Source organism: Pectinophora gossypiella, chromosome 3, assembly GCF_024362695.1.
Source record: "Pectinophora gossypiella chromosome 3, ilPecGoss1.1, whole genome shotgun sequence".
Taxonomy (NCBI): Eukaryota; Metazoa; Arthropoda; class Insecta; order Lepidoptera; family Gelechiidae; genus Pectinophora; species Pectinophora gossypiella.
In genome coordinates, this window is record NC_065406.1 from 9,029,338 (window position 1) to 9,053,005 (window position 23,668).

The 23,668-nt window shown below is 38.8% G+C and overlaps 3 protein-coding genes across 5 annotated transcripts in view; 1 reads left to right on the top strand and 2 right to left on the bottom strand.

The window, feature by feature from the left end:
• The window catches only part of LOC126381866 (aquaporin AQPAe.a), a 42,986-nt gene extending 38,125 nt beyond the window's left edge, over window positions 1–4,861 (top strand). For all 3 annotated transcript variants that reach the window (XM_050031401.1, XM_050031403.1, XM_050031402.1), the window contains exons 6-7: window positions 327–452; window positions 3,655–4,861. In XM_050031401.1, coding sequence (XP_049887358.1) covers window positions 327–452; window positions 3,655–3,693 — 165 coding nt within the window. In that variant the 3' untranslated portion in view covers window positions 3,694–4,861. The remainder of the gene's footprint in view (window positions 1–326; window positions 453–3,654) is intronic.
• Window positions 4,862–5,137: 276 nt separating this feature from the next.
• LOC126381854 (exostosin-3) lies at window positions 5,138–18,562 on the bottom strand. Its single transcript, XM_050031376.1, has 10 exons — window positions 17,123–18,562; window positions 16,427–16,552; window positions 15,630–16,141; window positions 15,208–15,513; window positions 14,117–15,125; window positions 13,714–13,913; window positions 12,562–12,663; window positions 8,911–9,085; window positions 7,951–8,055; window positions 5,138–7,103 (listed from the first exon to the last, which is right to left on the bottom strand). Exons 1-10 carry the CDS (start codon window positions 17,240–17,242, stop codon window positions 6,999–7,001), a joined length of 2,760 nt encoding a protein of 919 aa, XP_049887333.1. The 5' UTR covers window positions 17,243–18,562; the 3' UTR covers window positions 5,138–6,998.
• Window positions 18,563–18,713: 151 nt separating this feature from the next.
• Window positions 18,714–22,620, bottom strand: LOC126381855 (zinc finger protein 234-like). Its single transcript, XM_050031377.1, has 3 exons — window positions 22,134–22,620; window positions 21,461–21,679; window positions 18,714–21,100 (listed from the first exon to the last, which is right to left on the bottom strand). The coding sequence occupies exons 2-3, from the start codon at window positions 21,659–21,661 to the stop codon at window positions 18,746–18,748; spliced, it is 2,556 nt and encodes an 851-aa protein (XP_049887334.1). The 5' UTR covers window positions 21,662–21,679; window positions 22,134–22,620; the 3' UTR covers window positions 18,714–18,745.
• Window positions 22,621–23,668: the final 1,048 nt, after the last annotated feature.

A 23,668-nucleotide genomic window follows, 5' to 3' on the forward strand; every position in this document is an offset into this window, starting at 1 on the left:
GACTGCTAATGCAGCCGGGACCAACGGCTTAACGTGCCTTCCGAAGCACGGAGGAGCTCGAGATGAAAACTTTTTTTTTGTGGTCACCCATCCTATGACCGGCTTTTGCGAAGTTGCTTAACTTCAACAATCGCAGACCGAGCGCGTTTACCGCTGCGCCACCGAGCTCCTCGAGTGAAATATTTCAATAAGTCTAAAAATGTTGAAAGATTTATTACACTCACCGAGCTCTCCGTTATACCAACGTGATAGGTATTGAGCAGTATCGTAAAATGTCGAAAAACATTTGTAAGTAACGCTAACGATTGAGCATTGCCTTTCTGCAGGTATACTGGGCGGGCCCCATAGCAGGTGGTGTGGCGGGCGCGCTACTCTACGTGCACGGCTTCTCTGCGCCCGCGCCGGAGCCCAACAACCCCCGATACCGACCCGTCGCCGCTGATGAGAAGGAGGTAACTATCACATAAATTAATAACTCATTGGTGCAAGTCCGAGGTTTGAACTGGTGCTCCCTGTTTGAAAAGCAAGCCGATGAATCACAGGAACACGGTGTCTTGACTGTTATTAGCGATCTCCTTTAAGTCATGCATGAAATTTCTACCAGAATGTATGGGTAGGGTTATCGTGTCAAGCAGAGGTATACCTATCAAGTAATTAGGAGACTTATATTTCAAATGTCAACGCAACCGCAGCTAGAAGTATGAAGTCTTAGGATTTTTCTCTTCATAAATACGTCGATATTATCACGAGCACATTACAGGCTGGTCACCCGATTGTCCAAAAGTAAGATGATCCGTACTTCGAAAGGCACGTTAAGCCGTTGGTCCCGGTTACTACTTACTAGTGTAAGTACAAGGACCAAGTATTTGTGTAAGTACGTACTCGTTACATATGAGTCATGTCAGGGGCGTATGGCGGCTCAGTAATAACCCTGACATCAGGGTTAATGGGGTTGGTAATCCACCTCACAACCCACACGATAGAAGAGAAAAATAAACAAGCAATGAGGATTATTGGCTTTGCGAGTAGGGTTATTATATATATATCAATTTATAGCTATAAGCACCACTTCCAGTTCTAATTCACTCATAATGTTGTTATCAAATAATAAAATATATTGCTTTAACGGAAATGCCCTGTAGCCGCTTATCATAAGAGTTAGGTATTACTTTATCTGCTTACTAATTTACAATAGTCTGTTAACTAATGGCATAGAATAAGGAATAATACTACGTATAGAACGGCAACTCTCCGCTCCCCACCAGCGTCTGAGCTAGGCTTACCTCAGCCCCCCTCGAACATAGTTTAGACTTGAATCGTATAGCGTCAGACGTCACATACACAGATGCGTGTGTAAGATAACGTCAGTGTGTGGTGTCTGTGTAAAACGAGGTTGTATGTATGAAGTGTCCGGGGTGTGCTAATGGAATGGCTCCCATGTGGTTTCAATTTCCAAGTAAACGGTTAATTAATTAATTCTGTGAAACTTTTTAATTTATTTTCTGTATTTTACAATGTAACATAATAGAGCTGACGAGTATCACCAATCATGTCGTAATTACGTCATTCATTCCTAGTGATCCGTAGGGCATAATAATAATGATATTTATTTATTAAAGACAACAGAAATCCATTTATTTGTCAGTACAATTCACTTATGTTAGTTAGGCGGCCTCCGTGGTCCAGTGGTTGAGCGTTGTGCTCACGATCCGGAGGTCCCGAGCTCGAATCCCGGTGGGAACAAATCACAAAAATCACTTTGTGATCCCTAGTTTGGTTAGAACATTACAGGCTGATCACCTAATTGTCAAAAAAGTAAAAAGATCCGTGCTTCGGAAGGCACGTTAAGCCTTTGGTCCCGGTTGTTACTTACTAATGTAAGTCCGTAATCGTTACATGAGTCATGTCAGGGGCCTATGGCGGTTCATAGTAATAACCCTGACACTAGGGTTGATGGGGTTGGTAATTCACCTCACAATTCACACGACAGAAGAAGACTTATGTTACTACCTTGTAACTAGAGGGGATTTGACATGCTTTATGAAGTCCAGTATGAGGGTAGTCACGTTTATTTGCATAGAGCAACATCGACCTTCGGTGGCCCTAGGATTGTACCTATTAGGTGAGACAAATGTGTTCATCCCATGTGTCAGAAAAACGTACAACATACACATTTTAGGTACTTACACACATATTATAACTTAAGTCCTACACACTACGGCTCATCCTGTTTTGATGCTCCGTTTATCAGCGCAGTAGGTAGGTCGATACGTATACCTATCCCCAACGATAGCCTGCCTAGTACCGTATACATTACTAGTAGACACCAAAAAGTCTTCAAAATGGGTACCTACTTACCTATTTTAATACATTTTCTTTATTTTTAATTAAGTCATCATCTCCCTACCATTATCCCGTTTTTCACAGGCTCCGCTTACCTAGCCTGAAGACTTGACAGGTCCGGTTTTTTACAGAAGCGACTGCCTGTTTGACGGAAAAACCAACCCAATACAGGTTAAGTCACATACCTCCGAAAATGCATTTCTCGGGAATGTGGGTTTCCTTACGATGTTTTCCTTCACCGCTGAGCACGTGATAATCATTTATGATCTAAACATGAATTCGAAAACAAATTCGACAATCATCCAATCAATCGGATTCGAAGTTGCGACCACAAAGGGCTACCACGGCTTCCCCGCTCCGTTCGGCTTTTCTTTTTTTTTATTAGGTACCTACATATTAATAATTTCATTTACAAGCGTACTGGACGCCTAGCTCCTGCGGCGTGGACGGTTGAACAAAGCGTAAGCAACATTTGAATTTCAAATAAGTCTGCTCTTTCTTTTCCGTATCTGTAACGCAAATCTTAGTCCAAGGTGTGGCTAGACAGAAAAGGTCGGAAGGAAAAATGGAAATCCGGATAGTTGTGGGTTGTTTATTGCACGTATATTTTCTGCCTATTTTCGAAAGTACCTAGTCTTAATTCGCCAAAAACCACAGCGATGTAGGTACCAACGAATTCAGTACGAACAACAGTAGTGGAAGGAACATCTTCAGCACACCTTCGGATCTGCTTGTGTCCGTCAGAAGTATCCAACGCCATGTTTGGCTAGTCTTCTTCCTACTTTTACACCTATCAGTGTCCTAAAAAGGGAAATGTGTGCGGCAATGAGATCGCAGCGTTACATAGGTACTACGAAGTGTGAAGTTAACATAACATAATATCACGCCTATATCCCCGAAAGGATAGGCATAGGTGCAATAACACCCACTCCTCGCTGTCTAATGGTTTGGCGAACCTGTTTCCATTAACCGCACAAATCTTAGAAACCACGTGATATCAATTATCTATAATCCAAACATGAATAAAGTGAGATCATTCCGATCCCAGTTTCTGTTTAGGGCCTTGCCATTGACCAAGAAATTAACTATAACATACTTAGACACCTCGCTAGAATGCAAAGCAACGCCCATAAAGCAAGGTGTCTTGTAACTTCACACAGCATACACCTTACCTACTACTTACATTATATATTTTTTCTTTGTCTTCTGATTACGTGTAGCTATGTCTACCCTATTAGGAGTTACGCGTGTGAGTTTATTATGTAAGTAATAATACCACAGATAACTTATTGTTACTCTTTTAATTTCCAGCTAAAGCGCCTGGACGGCAAAAACGAGGATTTGGCCTGAAGTCGCGAGGCCGCGTGGCCGCGAGCCGCGCGTCCCCCGCCCCTCCGCGCGCCTCCCGCCCAGCCCCGCCTCCCCCCACCTCGATGATGACTACTCAACCTGGCCGTATCTACCTTGACCTGAGAAGCTTCCAACTGGACAAATATTCAGAATATTATACAGTCTAATATGCAATCTAATGCTTCAACTATGGTTGATATGGAGCTTATGACCTTTGATATGGAGTACCAACCAGCCCTACACATTTACGAAATAACGTGCAGCTAAAGCGAATCTGTTTTAAAAACCATTTTCACTAGAAATTACATTAATCAACATGTAAAAACTACACTTCTCTGCTGAACTCTGAATCCATGATATCAGTTATTAAATATTTTACTTAGGTATGAGATTATCCTTACAAGATTTTACTATTTATGTCGCCGCAAATTAGCAAAGTATGAATAAGTACAATGCTTCAATAACGAAAAAATATAAGGTAATGTAATCATCGTCAAATTATTGACCTCATGTAGAGATGGGAATAAAGAGAACAAAAATATTTTTATAAATAAAGTGTAGTAAATGTAATCACTGTATCAAAGTTCGTTGCACTTCATAATTCACAAATATTCGAATGTTACTTGTTTATTTTTAAATATAATTCTCAATGTTTGTAGGATTAGGTATTTAAAAGTATCAGACGAGTATTTAGCACTGGCTAATTAGGTAAATTTAATACCTATCTATTAAGTTAATTGAATATGCACATTGATCTCTTCGGTGACCGAAGAATGAAATGTAAAGTTTGCACACATTAAAAAGAAAATATTTTTTTATCTATCTTCCATCATGGAAGTTGAATTTAACCTGAGATTTTGTAATAATAAAATTTTGAAATAAGTACATTTAGTATAGAGTAAGTTTAATGAGAAACCTTTTCCAATAGATTCTAGAAACAAAACTGTCACCTTTTTTATTCGACTTTAATATACAAATTTTAATTATTAATACTAAAACAAAAATCGTCAAAAGTACAAAAACTTTTAATACTTGTAATGAATCAAAATTTCTCATGTGTTCAAATAATGTGTCTTGTGGAGATCTGTTACAAGATAAGAGAGAATGTCAACTGTCACGAGATTTGATTGAATGTATGTATAGGAAAATAAATATATAATAAAAAATATTTTTTAAATGTTTCACTACATTCCTAGATCTCCTTTAGAACTGAAAAAGTTCAATAATTACTTGATGAAAAAATCACGTGTATACGACAATAATAAATAAAATTCCATTTTACAAATAATTATTTATTAAATAGAAATAGTACAATATCGATTTGATTTCTTATATTTATTGCTTAAAACTATTATATGTATAGGTAATATACAATAACAAGGCAACCCAACTTGCCTCTCGATTCTATTACTTGGATTATTTTATAGAATACAACCAAATTCACATAGAAAATAAACTTTAAACGAAAATCGTTCAGTCTTAAAAGTATTCTTTGGGACTAGTGTTTTTTTTTTTTTTTTTTTCAATTAATAATAAACACTATATCATTTTACTACAAGGAAGGAAAATGTGAGTATTCGTGGCGGCACCACTCTTCCATGAGATGTATTTCTCGTATCAATAAAGATTCATTAAAATAATTAAAACATTAATAAAGGAGATGAATAAAAAATATTCAAAAGGGTCTGGTTTAGTTATCATCAAATAATTGGTTTACATGTTTTTGTTTTTGGTAGCAATTAATTACGTTTACATCGCCTCTAGACCAGTGGTTCCCAAAGTTGTCCGAGCTACGACCCATCTAATATAAGTTTACAAAGTCGGGACCCACCTTTAGGAAATTTTATCGGTACCAAAATGCATAAACAACTTTAAAAATAACATACCCGCAGTTGTCTCGGTCGGTTCGTTTGTCGTTCTGCATACAGGGCCCACTCTATATTCGCTCACGACCCACCAGGAATCCATAGTTTGGGAAACCCTGCTCTAGAGGGTACTCGTATTGTAACAACGGACGGTGTAATAATTATTATCCTTCTAAGTGCTCTAGCTACCTACTTAACAAGTATATGTACACATCTGTACTTATCTTATTGTCATATACTACAAATTACATAGCTAAGTTGAAAATATAAACAAACTTACATAATGTACATGATCAAAATAATTTACGTACTTACATAAAAAAATACAAATATAACAAATGCGTTTATTCACTTGATTTGATTCACACTGGCTTAAGATTTATGTTTACACAGGACTTGAAAATGTCGAGGTATACAAGTAGTTATCATACCGGTATAAAATTACGATAGCAATAGGAAATCGGTACCGTAATTTCATATCGGTATGACAACTGAAACGTAACCTAACAGGCCTTATGAAATTGGAATATAAAAATAAAAGTAAAAAATACATTGAAATTATTCACAAAGTTGTAATAAGCGAGAATAAATACCGATAGCAATAATAAAAAAATATTTTAAATTATAAAGTATTATCAATATGCTTAAAGATCAATTAGAAATGCATCTTTAACAATTTATAGATATTGGTATGCCACCTCATTAACTTGTTTAAGAAGAAAGATTATTCCACTAAATTATCAGCTCTTTTCATCTCTACATAGCAACTGTTTTGACTAACTGACTCTGATCGTCACAATACTAAGAACACTCTATGTCCACATTGGTGACAGATAACAAAAATACGTATAAAATGTTACGACCAACGTCTTATCAGGGTTTGAGAGTATCTGTCAGCACCTCAACGCACCTATGCTTCTATCCTTTTCTGTTATTCAGAGCTACTGTTACTAGAACGAGAGAGAGAGAGAGACTGCACGCGTCAGAATCGACGAGGCGATAGCGTGCGTAAGCTTGCGGTTGACGGTGAACAAAACAGAGCAGCATCACCTTAATTTTCATAAAGACTGAGACCAGGGAGGTTAAAATGGCGAAAACGAAGCAATTCATCTAAGAAAACAATATTGCTATTTGACATTTGTTTGCATTGCGCACTTACTTTTATATGCGCATTTGCGCAAATGGTATCTGTTGTAACCCCCCTGGGGCCTATTTGATAAAACTTACCAAATACGAAGTACATTGCGGAGGGTGTAATTATAAATATCTTGCAGTTTTATATTAGTTAGGTACGTAACGAATATTTTCCGCTCAAGTTTTGAGTTCGTTTTGTTACAAAATTTTGATTGTGAATCTTCCCGTTATCCTAATAGTCAGTTGCTTCAGATTAACAAGACATAATCTAATGAGATACTAGATATATCACAAGGATAAAAATCCTTATATAAACTTGAAGCACTTCTGCTTGTCGTGTGGTATTCGCGTCTTGAAAAGTACCGAGTCCGCGCGGTACTGTGTCGATAACAACGGCGTGTAGCCCATAACCTGTGATACATATTTGACTTAAAATATTTGACTTAAAGTACAGTCTGGCATGGAAAGTAGATGTATTAAAATAGATGAAACGCCTTGGAATGAGCAGGTTATATTAACAACAATAGCTACTTGGTGGGAGATGTTTATGCCCATAAAACTTATAGGCTTATACGTCCCACAGCTGGGCACAGGCCTCCCCTCAATCAACCGGACGGGGTGTAGTACAGAGTAGATAGATCGTAATATAGTATATCAATCAAATCAATCAATTATGGGCAGTAATAAATCAGATGTAATCCTGAACACTTGTTTCTTTCGATCTCCCGATAACCGATCCTTATATAGCGACAGCCTCCGTGGTCTAGTGGTTAGAGCGTTAGGCTCACGATCTGGAGGTCTGGGTTCGAATCCCGATGGGGACATTGTCGAAATCACTTTGTGAGACTGTCCTTTGTTTGGTAAGGACTTTTCAGGCTTGAATCACCTGATTGTCTGAAAAAGTAAGATGATTCCGTGCTTCGGAGGGCACGTTAAGCCGTTGGTCCCGGCTATTAGCCGTAAAAACACCTCAGCAGGAGCAGCGTGGTGGAGTATGCTCCATACCCCCTCCGGTTGATTGAGGGGAGGCCTGTGCCCAGCAGTGGGACGTATATAGACAGTTTATATATATAGCGACTCAACCATGTCGCGTGTTCGTTGTCGCTAAGTGTCTTAACGCTATAGTTTCGTATTAGGGAAGAAAACGTAATGGAGCATACTCCACGCCGCTCCATTGCAGTTTATATGTTTCTCAGGACCAACAGCGTAACTTAAGCGGCGGCGGCTAATAAAGGTTCAGTAACATATTTCGACTCACCTGAGAGAAGAACTGTATGCACTTATGTCGCTCGTGGAAGTGTGTCTCGTCCGCGGACAAGGTCACTGGACAGCCGGGGCAGCGGAAAGTCCAACGCGATGTCACCTACAATAGATAACATTAGTAAGAATCACTTTGAGGCAAAAACCGAGGCACAAGAAGACCACCAATGAAGGACGACATCGCACGGCACGCAGGATATGACTGGATGTCGATAGCCCAAGATCGTCGGAAGTGGAAAAACATGAAAGAGGCCTATGTCCAAAATTGGATATAAATTTAAGCTGATATAGATAGATAGATAGACTTTAAGGCAAAAAATTATTTAAAGGAAGATTCGTGCAAGGCGTTTCGATTCGCGCGGGTTATACGTTCTTCGTCGCTCGGGCTGTGAGAACATGACCTCATTAAACCTGGTGTCAGGATTACTATTGAGCCGCCAAAGGTTCCGTGACATTGCTCAGGTAACGCAACCCACACGATAGAAGAAGAAAGGACGGTACTGACAAGTATCGGCGCCCGAAAGACGTAACATACGATACTGTCGACCCGATTACTCTAGCCATAGAGGCGGCCAATCAACTCGCAGCAGCAAACACTTCAGGAGCGGTACGGACCCCGCCGGCGTGGTAGACGATTTCCCTCGCCCAAGTGGACACCCTCAGCCTGGTTGTCTTAAATTATGACCCGGGTGAGAGCCCGGGTGTATCCGGCCATGTAGGTAATGCCATTTGCGGCAAAGCTACATTAAACCACGTCAAAAAAATAAAATAAAAAAGTGTGTAATGTACCTATTTAAATTTGATTATATTGACTATTATTTTGCGTCAGCTCGATATATAATTTTTGCATGCCAAATTGCGGCAAAACATGAGATTCTCACATTTATTGTAAAACCTTTATTATACCATGTTCTATGGGCAAATAAATAATTTTGAATTTTTGAATTTGAATTTGTACCTTAACCGGTGGCTTCCTGGTGATGTGGGCGACGAGGAAGTTCATGGCGATGTCCTCGCAGTTCATGTACTCGTCCACGTAGTCGCGCACGGCGGCGGGCAGCGCCCTCCAGTACGCCCACAGGTAGTAGCGGTGCACGAACGCCGCGCCCGTCAGCACCATGCTCAGCTCGCAGCTGCGCCGGAAATGTAACACGTCTCAATAGGCTACTTTCCAACTAGTCAAATCAGTTAGGTACTTTTTACTAAGCGTCATAACACGAAATTACTATGGGATTTGTATGAAAAAGCAAATTGTGACGTCATAGAAAAACGTTACAATATGTCGCACTTATTATTTATTACATTTTGCTTTATTAAAATTCATAAATAAGTAAAAGAATTCTAATCTCAAATTAAAAAAAAATATCACCACAATTAAAAACAAAACAAACACATCTTATAAATACCAAATAAGCAAAAAATAATCACACAAGACCAAAGATCAAATAAATAAGTTAAATGGAAAAAAGAAAACGTATTTTGTCACTTTCACACCTGTCTTTATTTAGTAAACAGAATTTCATAATTTATCTGGGAAACTACCCAATTATACCAGTTTTGTTTCTTTTTTTTTATACATCACCTAATGGTGTGCTCTACGTATAACGTCTTAAAACGTAGCATGATTAGAGTGAAATACTTCTCGTCTCTATCATGCTAAACTGTACACTGTTAGCTTAGAATAAAAAAGAATAACAGTATAATATAGGTATAGGACCTCGGTGGCGCAGCGGTAAACGCGCTCGTTAAGTTAAGCAACTTTCGCAAAGGCCGGTCATAGGATGGGTGACCACAAAAAGAATCAGTTTTCATATCGAGCTTCTCCGTGCTTCGGAAGGCACGTTAAGCCGTTGGTCCCGGCTGCATTAGCAGTCGTTAAGGTGATGCGTTTCAGTCAGCTAGGTAACGCTGCGTCAGCAGATGGCGTTACTTCTGCAGTTTTCGTATTTTTTTCCATTTATTCGTATAGTGTTGAGTTCTGACCCAGTGAAATGTTAGGTAGCGAAATCTTACATACGTTATCTTTAAGTTAAGCTACAATTGTGAAGTATTTACTGCAGATATTATATTGAAACATTGCATCAAAAGTTGGTGTCATTTCAATTTGTGTACAAACACGAAGCTGTCACACACACATGCGAACTAGGTTAGCTATTAAAAGAGATGCATAATTTGAAGTCTACTTCTAACTTCTAAATGGCGCATTTGGTAAAGCAGTCGCCGCCATTCTTAAGTTTCACGGTTCAAACCCAAGTGCATGTTTTAATTGTTTTTACTTTTTGTATTTTTTTTACAATTGAATTTGGCGAACCCGTCTATTTGTTACGGAATTTTCAAAAAGTATCACTTTTACCAATAATATTATAATTATACAATAATGTACTTTGCACTAAAGTACCTTCCGTAATTTCCGTATTTTTTATTTTGTAAAATTCTAACAGGCATTAATCGCATTAGTGAACATGCGGCTAACTAAAAAACTACTGAACGGATTTTCATACGGTTTTCACCAAAGAGTAGAGTGATTCATGGGCGTGCTTTAGGGAATATAATTTATACAAGTATTTTTTTTTTATAAAATGGTTCAAAAATGATGATGAATGTCAAACATAATTATCGTTACAAATATAGCCGACTTGGAGCTTTCGGCGAAAAACGCTGCCTGAGCCCATTGAGATATAACAAAACAACGTATGGTTGAATTGTTCCTTTTTTGTAGGTCTACCGAAAAGTCCACAATATGTCATAATACTTATATTGTGTATAAAGAATTGTGTATATGTATTGTATGATTTTACAAATAACGATCACAGTACAGTAATAATAAGGTAGATTTTTCCTAAATTGCGTCGGTTCAAACTTTGTCGCATCGCGTTTGAAAGATGTAATAGCGCTTCAGGACGTCCCGCAAGCACGGCGCTGATGTCGCAGTATCCGCATATAATTATTATGACTTGTCATTTAGTTCCAATAAAATCCGCGGGACTTCATACGTATGTCAGTGACAGCTGGTGATAGCATGCGGGACACTTAGCAGCTAATCGAATTCTATGTTGTTTTCGCGCCCAGTCCAGACGACTTGCAGCGCATTTCTGGACTTATATTTACGCGTGGTTTTTATTGTTAGGTTAGTTAGTTCAGGTTAGGACGTGTTTTTTTAACGAGGACGTTAAAAAAAGACGAGGCTGGGACGTATTGAAGTAGTATTTCCATATATACGCGGCCTGAAATGGGCTGTTTCGGGGACCTGAACTGGTTGCTGTCGAACTTAATATCACGTTTTCTTGATTAAAATTCATAAATAAGTCAAATAGAAAAAAGATTTTCGTTAGTTTTAGATCTGTCATGATGTCTGTGATGTTTGTTGTTTATTATACATAAGAATTTCAAAATTTATCTTATTTTTTTTCCCAAAGGGCAAGGCAAAGGGAACTATGCCCGTACAGCCATGTCTTGTGTTTTTTTTTTCTTGATGATGATTAATGAAATGATGAAACCTAAGCCCCCACCCTCGGAGCAGACTCCTACTCCGAACCCCAAACGAAATAAGCGGCTTGTTGGCGCAAAGCGAAAATAGATAGGTACACTTTGTTTATTGAATATTCCGATTTAATAATACTATCGGGAATGTTTTCCGACTAACTTAATGTGACCATTAACCACAAAACACCACTTCGTATTGATTATTTAGATTATTCAATGAAGAAAGCAACCTTCCCGTTCCCGGTCACATTACATAACAAAGAGAATATAAATAAATCTGTATGTTGGATGGAAAAACAATTAATTATAAATGACTACTATTTAGGCCGGCAAATGCAACAACTTTTTTTTTGATTTGGTTTTCCCCTAAGGGTAAGGCAAAGGGAACTATGCCCATACAGCCATTTCATTTTATGTATTGATTTTTTATTATAATATATGTCCTCTTTTAAAACACGGTACTTACCCATTATTTAAAAATGTTTAAATAATATGCGTTAAAACAAAAATATTTTTCCAATATTCCTTTTCTCAGATTGTAAGTATTTTTAGTTTTTTATTTATATTTATTCTCTTCATACAAAATCTCTTTATAAATTGTCACTGACATTCTATTACACTTGTCAAGTAGTCAAAGCCTTTAGAGAAAAAAAAAAACTATCACGCACACAAACTAACATTGACACCTCTACACGCTCAGCAAATACACTGTAATCTGCACCACTACAAATGTAGAATTGATCAAAATTGAGGGTCTGAAATATGGTACTTCTCGTATTCGGACCCTAAATTTTTGTTAGTTAGCGAAAATAATACACCAAAATATTACTATTTATCGGTTTTATAACAATATTCCTCTATCCGTTTTCCTGTAGCACTGCATCAACTTTTGTATGGAAAACGAATCACCTTAATAACCATCAATCCGCACTGGGCCCGCGTGATGGTTTAAGGCCTGATCTCTCTATCCATCCATAGGGAAGGCCCGTGCCCCAGCAGTGGGGACGTTAATGGGCTGATGATGAATGATAGTATAGGTCGCCGACGTCACCCCCTCTATAGTTTTACGTTAGTCTAAAATGGCCGGAAGCCACTAAGGAGTTTGAGCTATTTTGCATCTACTTACCTATAGTTAGAATTATAAAGAAAGCCGTTGTTGAAGTTGAGGTCCCACGCATGGTAACGGCCAGGGAAGCCCACGATGCGATCACGATGCTCACGCCACACCCTGAACGAAGAAATATTTACTATACATGTAGAAAATGGAAGTTGGTGAGTACAGCACTTCACTCACTTTGATTGATAGATAGATCATTTATATGCATAAACACAGTACAATGGTCTTAATGGTTTGGAAATGGGTTACTTTGTTCCTTTGGTAAAAAAAGTTAAGTACTCGTGTGAATCAACTTGCAACTTGGAGGAGCCCTGCGCACACAAGCCGCACTAAACTATTACGCCATCAGCGTAACGCATCGGGCTTACAGTTGTTATAAAAAAGAAGATAGTTATCATTATCTTTCACACAATGCACAATATATATACGAGTATGTAGTATGTATGTCGTTTCCCCCCCCCCCCCCCCCCAACACCCCCTTAAGACAATTTACTCTAAATGTATATTATTATAATATATAATGTATTCATTTGTATGTATGTATAAAAGTGTTTTTTGTTTTGTACAGTTTGTGCCTTCCCACTGTTATTGACCTCTCACTCTCTCTCAGAAGAGATCTCTTTTGGAGATAAGTCCACCTTTTGTAGCTATTTTTTTTTTGTCATTAATTATGTAATAATTAATTATGTATGTAGTATTAGCTAGTAGTTTCCGATCCCAAGATACGGTCGTGTCGTAGGGCTAGCAAACAGACACACGCACACACACACACATATGCGCACACAGACGCGCGCTCACATTCACACACACACACACACGCACTCAAACGCACACAGAATCTTTACATTTACTTTACATACTTCTTTTGTGTACCACTCAATTTTTATATTTTATGTTTTGTTTTGGCTTCACTTTTCTATAGTTCTAAGGTTATAAATTAGGAGTTCCGTAAGAGGTTGGGAGCCTGGTGATCTGTCACACAGGGTCACACCTAGTATCGACACCAGTCTCTCACAAAGGCACTATAGTGTGTATCATTACCTTAGTTAAGTTTACATAATTTGTGTTACCTTTGTGAAGGGAAAATAAAGATTATTTTTATTTGTTATTTTTATGTATTAATAATTTGTACAATGAAGAGAGTAAAAATAGTAAGGATACCTGAAAGCGAAGACGATCTCGTCGTGCCTGAGATGCGCGTCGTCGTCGACACAGAGCACGGCCTCCGTGTCGATGAGGTGGTACGGCAGGAAGCGGTTGTTGAGCGAGTTGCGCGCCGTGCGGACCACGGCCACGGGCGCGCCGCTCTCCGGCCACGCCGACGGGGTCGGCGCCGACACGCCGTTCCACACTACCACCACCTGGGGACACAACGCGTTAGCTACTTTGCACCATGCATCGATCAGTCTGATGTGTGAATTGCCATCCTTGCAGTTAATTAGGGACTCTAACACATGGTACACATCTATGAGTGTTTTAAGAGGTCACGTCACGCGTCAAAAATGTTACAAAACATTTTTTGTAGGGCAAAGTAATCTGGAAATACAGAGTATACAATACAGACCTTGTTCAAGTAAGGCAAGCCGCGCAGCCTCGCGAGCGCCGCGGAGAGCACGGCCTCCCGCTCGTAGGTGAGCACGACGACGGTGAACTGCTCCCGCGGCCGGTCCCCGCCCAGCGCCTCGCTGAACTCGCGGCCCGCGCCTCCCGCGCCCGCGCCCAGCGGCCGGAACCCCGCCGCCGAGCCCACGAAGCGCGCCTCCGACGTCACCGCCGGGTCCCACGGCAGCTGCGGGTACAGCGTGAACGGCTCACCCCACTCGTTCCACATCTCGTACCCCTGCACCAGCCCCACCGAGTAGTTCCGCTTGTACGCCGGGCTCGCGTACGGCGCCTCCAGCGGCCCGAGCGTCTCCTCCGGCTCGGTCTCCACGGCCGGGGGCTCCACCCGCGGCGGGTAGTACGAGTCGTTGAACGCCGGCGCCCCGCTCACCGGCACGGCTGCCGGCGGCGGGATGTTCAGCCGCGTCCTGATCATCGCCAGTAGCGAATCCATACTCGCTTGCACCGAACTCAGGTACCGCTCCCACAATACCCGCCCTTGCCGTCGGAACACTAACAGATCCGGATCTGACAACGCACGCATGAAGAAATGCAGTTCCGTGACTCGCGCTTTTGGAAGTGATATCACCGCGCGTCGCCAATCTAGCACCTCGTCGTAAGGAAGGCGGATGCGGTCCCCGCCGAGGATCACTGGAATCGCTCCGGATCTTAGCGCCTCGTATAGTCTCGCTTGTAACAAAGCCGTAGTTGAATAAGTTCTGTCGGCGGGGGCGAGTATCAACGCGTATGTGGAATCGCGCAGTATCGCTCGGCGGGAGCGGTCGGTGCCACACAGCGCCCAGTCTCCGATCGGAAGTAAGGCTCTCCTCTCCACTGGCGGGTCACACTCAAATTGCAGGTAAAAAACGTCGGAAGCTGGTGCCGATTTAGCTATCTTTTCTAAATTTTCAATCAGAGTTTTGTCGTAATCCCTCATAGGACCCGTGGCCGGCGGTTGAGAGCCCTGAAAACTGAACGTAGTTTTTCATATTCATTTTGTCGAAAAGGAACTTATTATTTATATTTTTTAAATATTTCTTACTAGATGCTCACCTCAGCAAGTATTTCCGTCTCGCAGGAGCCATCGGCGCGCAATCGGCCCATACATCGCCTCCGGGAGGCCCGAGGGCGGGAGGAGTCACTACATCGAAGCCTGGACGGAATTGATCCTGTGTGAACGTGGACTGAGCTATCATGGCGCGGCCGGTAGACGACCCTCGAAACGCGTCGCCCGAGCCCACAGACAGCTCGCGCCGCGCTAAATTCAATAACACGTGGTTCCGTCCATCGCCACCCCAAAACGGCAAACTTTTCACTGCAGTCTCATTCAGCAACAATTTGTATGACTCTGTAGTAGACCTGAAAATAAAGAACGACCTGCTACACCATTTATACACAAAGACATACAAACAATTTATATTTTATCTAAAAATATTTCAATAAAACCCAAATGCATGATAAAATTCGATTCTTACGAGGGATTTTTCTCGAACGGAAACGCCTCGCCGACGAGCGCGAGATATATGCAGGCCTCGTTAGGGTCACGCGTCAAATGCGCATTGTAGCCGAGAGTCTGTCGGAGGGTGGTCTTGAGAAAGCCATCGACTTCGGCGCCGGCTAGCGGGGAATGGACGTCGGGGTCGTATAAATAGACGGGGAAGCCGGAGGTGAGGGAGCAGCGGGAGTGGTCGAAGCAGGAGTGCATACGGCAGGAGGGCTCGGAGGAGGCGCCGGGCTCGGGGCGCGCGGGCGGCGGGCGCGCGGGCAGCAGGCGCGCGGGCGGCGCCAGGTGCGGCGCGTCGCGGCGGGCCGCCTCCAGCTGCGCCAGCCGCGCCTGCTCCGCCGACACGCGCAGCCGCTGCAGCTCGCCCGCCGCGCGCGCGTGCTCCGCCTTCACCGCCTCCGCCTTCGCGCTGGCCGCCGCCGCCTCGCGCTGCAGGCGCCCCCGCCGCGCCTCTAACTCTCGCAGCTCCGTCGACACCGAAGCCTACGATCATATTTCAACCTTGAATATGTGAAGTAAATGATTTCCTAAATAATTAAATTTTGATATTTTTATATCACAATAATTGTTAATCCTTTCTTTTTTAATACATTACTCTGTCTCAAGGGTCTATTTATAAAACATACATATTATATAAACTCACACCCTTAATGCCTAATGGGGTGGGTGGAGCTCCAAGTAATCAAAGACAACTTGCAGCTAAGACGGTGTTGACACGAAGGTCTAAAATAGATAATATGGTGAATGGTGAACCTATGTTCATAGTACCTTAATTCTCAGCATCTCCTCTATTCTGAGCTTGAGATCAGCCACATTGACAGTTGACAGGTCTCCCAATGCCTCCAAAGTATGATGTATAGAATTTATACCCATTGATGAAGTTGTTGATTCATACTGTAATTAAATAAAACATGAGAATAACATCATATCACTAACTTACTATTAGGTGACAATATTATTTAAAAATAATCTATATTTTTCTTTACAAAACAACCTTTAGTAAAATATACACATGACACAAAATATTGGGGAACATGGAAAAAGTATTGAAATATTTTCCGTTTCAATATAAAAACAAATACTTAGTAGGTACAAAACTTTTGCAGTTATTCTACAAAACAAAGACTAAAAGAGAAACTAGTTTTAAAATATAATCCGTGTCATGAAATATTCTACATAGAATTACTATGACTTTGTCAATTAGTTTCATTTAAATCCTTCGACTTCTTTCCTGGCACAGATTATTATTTTAAACCTAGTTCAACTATAGTCATTGTTTTATAATAACACTGTTATTTTCTAAATGTAATTGTCATTATTACTACTCTTGGGGAGGTTACACACAATTATGATAGTATACTCTACGTGCAACCGGCGTGCAATTTTTTGTCACCACCAAAGATAATGCAACAATTTTAACTAAGTTTAAAATTTGGGAGGTTAGTTTTCAAAATCCATTCTTACCTTGGATAAATAATAATGCGTAACGAGCGGCACCACGAACAGTATAACAGATACTGTTAATATTACACGAGACAGCTTTAAGTGGCCCAGCCACTGGCAAAAACGTTCGTGAATATACATTATAAAATTTATTTCAATCCAGTCACCTAAAGTTGTACATCACTTGAGTCATTTCACAATTATTTTTTGGAATTACATACAATCAACTGAAAAGTTTGTTTTCGTTCATTTCGTTCGTTAACTGCTTACGATTAATATTAGTACATATATATCTTAAAATATTTTAAACAATATTTATTCTCAATTTGTTGTCGTTTGACACTTGATGTTTTTTTGCCCATTTGTGGGTCAGGCTAAGATCATAAGACCATGCAGCCTAGTCTTCAGTACTGACACTTGATGATGACTTAGTGGATCCTTTTTTCCGTTTGCCCATTTAGGAAACAGGGATCGTAAGACCATGCTGCTGCCTAGTCTTCAGTACCTTAATGGACCCGCGCTCACCGCGCTGTTTAAACGACGTTTAAACAATCATTTGTCAATTTTTATATAAAAATAATGGCCTGGAACAGTGTTTCTCGTTAGCGGTAGAGACAAGGTTGCTAATATGAGAAAACACTCTGTTTCTTACAAATTCTCTTCAAAATTATAGAAATGAAACATGTTTTAATTATTTAATTAAGGTATTTGGATTTTTGTTATAGTTTATTCAGAATTAGCCCATATAAGTCAGATCAAATCCAAATCCACTGTGATTAAAATTTATGAAAAATAGTAATTTGATTGGCGATTACTGCATAATACCATTCTGTAATCAACTTGACATTCCCCACAACTGCCACAACTATGGGGAATTCTCCACAAAATGGCAACCCTAGTTAGAGGTGGGCGATTATCAAAGACCAATCTTTATGAGATATTCTTATAAGTGTCACGAACACAATACATGTCGTGTCGTGTTGTATCGTCTCAAGAACAATCGATAGTATCGCAACTTTCGATACTATTGTTCTTTCTAAACTGTCGCTCAACATTACATCCGGTGTTAGTAGTAATAAATAGTCTAATAGTACTGTTGCCGAACTATCGGTAATATCGGTAGTATTGCTTCTGCTATTGCAATAACAATCAATAATACTGTTTTTATAAAACTATGGAGTCTATCGATAGTGGCAGGTTCTCTTAGTAGTCTGTGGTAATGGCCTAGACAGGTTGGGAGAGGGCAGTACGTCGCTCAATATTTGAAGACGAACTATAAAAAAACACTTGTATTAAGTGTTTTAACTTATATTTATATTTCAACACAATACCAAAAGAAAATATGGCATAGTTTAAATTTCTTATTTTTATCAAATGATAAACATTATCCTTCCTTGAAGTTGAGGCAATACGGAACCATTATTATATTTACGATCATATTTATGATTACTTCCGTCGTCACCTCGAGCCGTGGCGTAGTAGTCTATGTTCGTATTGCTTTTATTTAAATTCAGCTTTAAAACATATAAACTTTTAAATATTGATAATGTAACACCCGCCTCCCTAATGCATTTTTTTTAAGTTGCACCTACCCTCAATGTAGGTATCTAACCTAACCTAACCTAACTCAAACACCAAACGCTACTAAGTATCAATGATTACTTTTCTACGATCTTCAAACAAATAATGATATTCTTCACTGACTAGTTCCTTTGGATTAAATTTTCCGCATCTCTGTTTCCAATGTTGTTTCTTGAAATGCTGACGCATATTTCTTATTGAATGGAACATTACAAAACAGAGAGGACAGGCGACAGTTTTCTCAAAGTGTTTTAATCTATGTTCCTTCAGAGAACTTGAACCGGTAAATCCTTCTCCACAAACGTCACAAACAAATGGTTTTTCCCCTGTATGTAATAGCATGTGCTTTTTTAAACAAAATTTGAACCGAAACTTATTGTTACATATTTCACACGTAAACTTTTTCTCGTCAGAGTGTACCCTCATGTGCATTTTAAGGTAGTATTTAGCAGAGAATGAATCTTCACAAATGTCGCAAACATATGGCCTAATGTTTAAATGGTGTCTATTCACATGTGCTTCTAATCGATCCTGAATCACAGATAAATCACAATATTCACATTTGGCCAAGCATTTTCGTACTTTCGTGTCCTTCTTTTTAATTTTCTTCTGCAAAAGTCCGTTTTTCTTCTGAACGTGCCATCGCTTATGATGAATCAATGTTGATGGTTTGATCATTTTTTTACATATTTCACAAGATACCCTCTCTAAATGAACTAACCCATGAGATTTTAAAAGTGTGCTAGTCAAAAATGTTTTTCCACATTGTTCACATACAAAACTGGGAGATTTATTTGACAATTGATGTGTTTGCATGTGTTTTCTCAGTGATTTCACTTGTTTCCCACAAGTTGTACACTTCTCTGGGAAAGTTTCTTTTTTTACTTTGTGCATACGATTATGCCACCGTAGATACTTGATATTAGCAAATTGTGTGTTACATATTCTGCACATATACTTATCTTTCGGATCATGAGTTGTCCTATGTTGTATACATTCTCCTCTAGTATGAAATGTTTTATCGCACAATCCACAAAGCCACACTTGTCTCCTGCGAGTAATTTGTATATCTCTGTGAGACCTGTTCCTGTGGGAGACCAAATTTAATTTACTTAAGAAAATACGATTACATTTGTCACAAGGAAAATTATCTGAACTATGTTTTAGCTTCTCATGAGTAGCCAGATCAACTGAAGAATCAAATGAAGCTGGGCACTGTGTACACGTGAATTCTCTGGATTTCAGTTGACACCCTGCAACATGTTTTTTAAATGTTGCATGGCGTGTAAACTCTTTATCACAAAATTGACAAGTAAGCTTATCCATATGAATATTTAAAATATGACGTTTCAATTGCAGTTTGGAGAGGAATTTAGTTCCACAAAAGTCACATGAAAATGGATGGTGATCCAGGTGTTCTCTGTTGACATGAATTATTAAGACTTCTTTTTTTCTACAAACATAATCACAGTCTTTGCATTTCACTTTATATGTGTGGTTTAGTTTTTGCTCTGTGAAAGATACTAAGTACTTATAATGTACACAAAATATTTCTTCACAGTCTGGGCATCTTCCTTTACATTTATGTTTTTTTAACTGACTTTTATCAAAGTATTGTAAGCATAACAGGCACTGCGGGTTTAAATTGTCTTCTAGCTGGTTCTCCACAGGGTGACTGATTTTTAAATGTACTACCAGTGCTGGTGCTGTATAGTAAACAAGGTTGCAATACTGGCATGGGTATGTATCATCTTCATGATTTAATTGCAAATGCTCATTTAATTCTGTGTCAGGAACCAGAAGATTACAAATTCTACATTTTAATTTACTGTGCAATTTGTAATGCTCAATTAATGTGTTATGACTATCAAATGTTTTTGAGCAAATCTTGCACTTGGGAGTAGGTTGCTTATGTTTGTTTCGTTCATGTGCTTTCCACAGGTTGAATCTTGTAAATACTTTACTACATTTCACACATTCATATCCACTTTTCCTTTTAATCATTCCACTTTTCGTATCTGATAATCTATTTAACACCTTTTTTGATGGTCTATTAACAACATGTTTTTTAATTTTTGTAGAAGGTAAAGGACACAAATTCATTTTTAACTGATGTTTTGAATACTCCAAATATGGCTCCACTTTGTCAATGGTTTTAATATCAAGTCCTTCTACTCTCAATTTTGTTTCATTGTTATTGGTACCAGTTTTATCCTCTATGACTAGAATTGCTTTTGAAATGTCATCTTTTATATATGAATCTATCTTGGACTCAAGGTCATCCACTTTACAGCTAAAGTCATTTAAATAATAGCATAAAAAATTAACAGTCTGCATAGTGTTGCACGTGAAAATGAACCATTGTATAATTCTGTTTGAACATTCTTGACAGATGTATGGACCAAATGGAATGTTCACCTGAAATTAAAAATAAATTAATTCATGTCTTTTCTAGTACTATCCAAAATACTTTAAATAATTGTTAATTATTCAATTACTAACAATAGAGATTGAATGATTAAAGAAAAATAATACTTAAAATTCACTTTCATCTAAGTAACAATAAAATCCAGACAAATAATGAGTAATTTTTTTATGGTTATACAATACAAACATGTAGGAAAATCTGCAAGAAATCTACAAGAATGATAAGCAATTCATGTGTCAAGGCTTCTATTTTTCTTTTCATCACCTAAATTTACTTACTAAATATATGGATATTAATGAGAACCTCCTCCTTTTTTGAAGTCGGTTAATTAATACATTCAATATACTCACATCATTAAATACATTGGTGATAAGTTCCTTTAGAAGAAGACTGATCAGTTCCCCATTTAAAACAATTACAATATCAGTTGTTACTAGACACAGATCCTCGGACCTCTCAAAACAAATACCACAGTACTCGGTAGACCACAATATCTTTATTAATTTCTGTTGTGTCTTTGTGCTGCGAAAACGGCTCTTATATGACTCCATTTTATACCCTCTAGACAGCTGAAATATTTAAATGTGATATTTAGTAAGGCTAAAAACAATTACAAATGAAACTTAAACACTTCTAAACACGAAATGACATAAATAGTTAATAAAAATAATGCTATTTATTTCAGTAAGGTAGACTTTTTATGCATGCAGTTAATAAGGTAAACAACCACTGTATCTTGAATTTCACAATAAAAAATACCTATGTTTTCCAAAATCTACTCATAATGTTAACATAATAATGAACGTAGACAAAGAGACACACATTCCTTTGGTATTGACCATGTGGCATAATTATGTTGGAGATGGGTATATGTGGAGTGTTTTTATGGGGCGCAAAACTCACGTTTGATTTCACGAAACGTCTCAAAGCCGACAATATTCCACCAGTCGGAAACTAAGGTACGGGGTCCTGCAGAATCTACAGTAGAGAGGGATTAAAATATTTATTGATGTTATTACTTACTCAAAACGACTAGTCCTTGGTCCTTGAAGCAAGATTACCAATCTGATTAGTTCCTGCATCGAGCTTTGTTAAGATCAAAGAAAATCATTTTGAGCCATATGTTCCTTATGTACCTATTTAATTAATCAAAAACTTAAGTCTTTGTAGGTACAAAAAGTAGCTTTTATTTGCTTAGCCGATGTGTGTACTTCACTGTTCACTGCACTTGTGTTTCTTTTTATTATTTTGAATTTAAATAAGTGTCTTGTACGTATTTCAAACAGCAGGAATAAAACTTTATAATTTAGACAGATTGTTCTTCCTTCTAATATTACTATTTGTTTTCAAATATAATTAGGTATACAAAATAGGAATAAAATAATAATTGTCAATCGCAAAAAAACTCGGTTCGATTAGGTGAAGCAAAGATTACGCATTTGTTACATGCATAATACGCCGACTGACAGTTGACGGTGACAGACAAGAGTCAGATCGTGTACTAGTGCGTACTCGTAGCATCTCTACTTGGTTTGTGTGTACTAGTAAAGAAAACCAGGTGTGATTAGTGATTGAGGTATGACAAGTTAATGACATAAGTGTTACCATTAAATTCAAAGACCAAAATTGGTATATATCTATTCTCCAATATTCCAAGCACGTAAATTTTATTATGGTGAATTACTGACTAATGTGTTTGTACTATTACTTGTCACATATATAAAAATCAGTAAAACTGTAAGTAAATCTTTTACTAAAAGTTCAAAATTTCCTTACAAAGTAAATATAAAAACATTGGTCGTGGGTAATTTATTTTTTACGAAATGGCAACGCAGGGCGGGATGACGTCAGCTGGGCTAACCTTGAAATGTTAGCTGTCATTTTGAGCATACCAGCCGGGTCTGCATGACAACCACGCCGCGCGCAGCGCGAATTGAGCGCTTCTACCAATAAACGATACGAATGCTATCTACGTAGATAGATGGATATTGGTCGAAGGCCTTGATATAATTGGCGCCGCGCGCGGCGCGGTTACCGTGCAGAGCCTACTGGTTTCTTATACCATGATGATAGGGAGTTCATGAATCTACTCGACATGCAGCTCTTAAGTGTACACTGGTCCTATGTTAAATATTAGTAAAATTTATATTCAATGAGTTTTAAAGTAGTTTTTGCATTTTGTTTGAAATGTTGGAGATACCAATTTTTTTGTAACACTGATGTAACACATCATCAAACGGCTAGCAATGGTTGCTTTTCATAGGATTGCATGCCTTGCTTTATTGAACCATGGAAGTTATATAGTTAGTTTTAATGTTCTATATATTTCTAAAACCTAGTGATTACGGGTATGTCCCATACATTTCGCACGAAAATAGTCTCGTTTAACACAGACACTACACATTGACGTTATCGTACACGCGCATCTGTGATGTGACATCTAGACGCCCATGCGATTGAAGACTAGAGTAAAACTTTGAGGTAAATCTAGCTCAGCCGTTGTTGGTGAGGAGCAGAGACTTGCTGTTCTATTCGTATTATTATTCCTTCTTCTATGG

What these genes read in the sequence shown, in the direction of transcription:
- LOC126381855 (XM_050031377.1), bottom strand. Translation starts at nt 21,661, where the DNA reads ATGGAGTCATATAAGAGCCGTTTTCGCAGCACAAAGACACAACAGAAA. An exon ending in TCACCAATGTATTTAATGAT is followed by an intron (nt 21,101 to 21,460) that starts GTGAGTATATTG and finishes TTTTAATTTCAG; the next exon opens with GTGAACATTCCATTTGGTCC.
- LOC126381854 (XM_050031376.1), bottom strand. Translation starts at nt 17,242, where the DNA reads ATGTATATTCACGAACGTTTTTGCCAGTGGCTGGGCCACTTAAAGCTG. An exon ending in AGACGGAAATACTTGCTGAG is followed by an intron (nt 15,126 to 15,207) that starts GTGAGCATCTAG and finishes AACTACGTTCAG; the next exon opens with TTTTCAGGGCTCTCAACCGC. An exon ending in CCAGGAAGCCACCGGTTAAG is followed by an intron (nt 8,056 to 8,910) that starts GTACAAATTCAA and finishes TATCTATTGTAG; the next exon opens with GTGACATCGCGTTGGACTTT.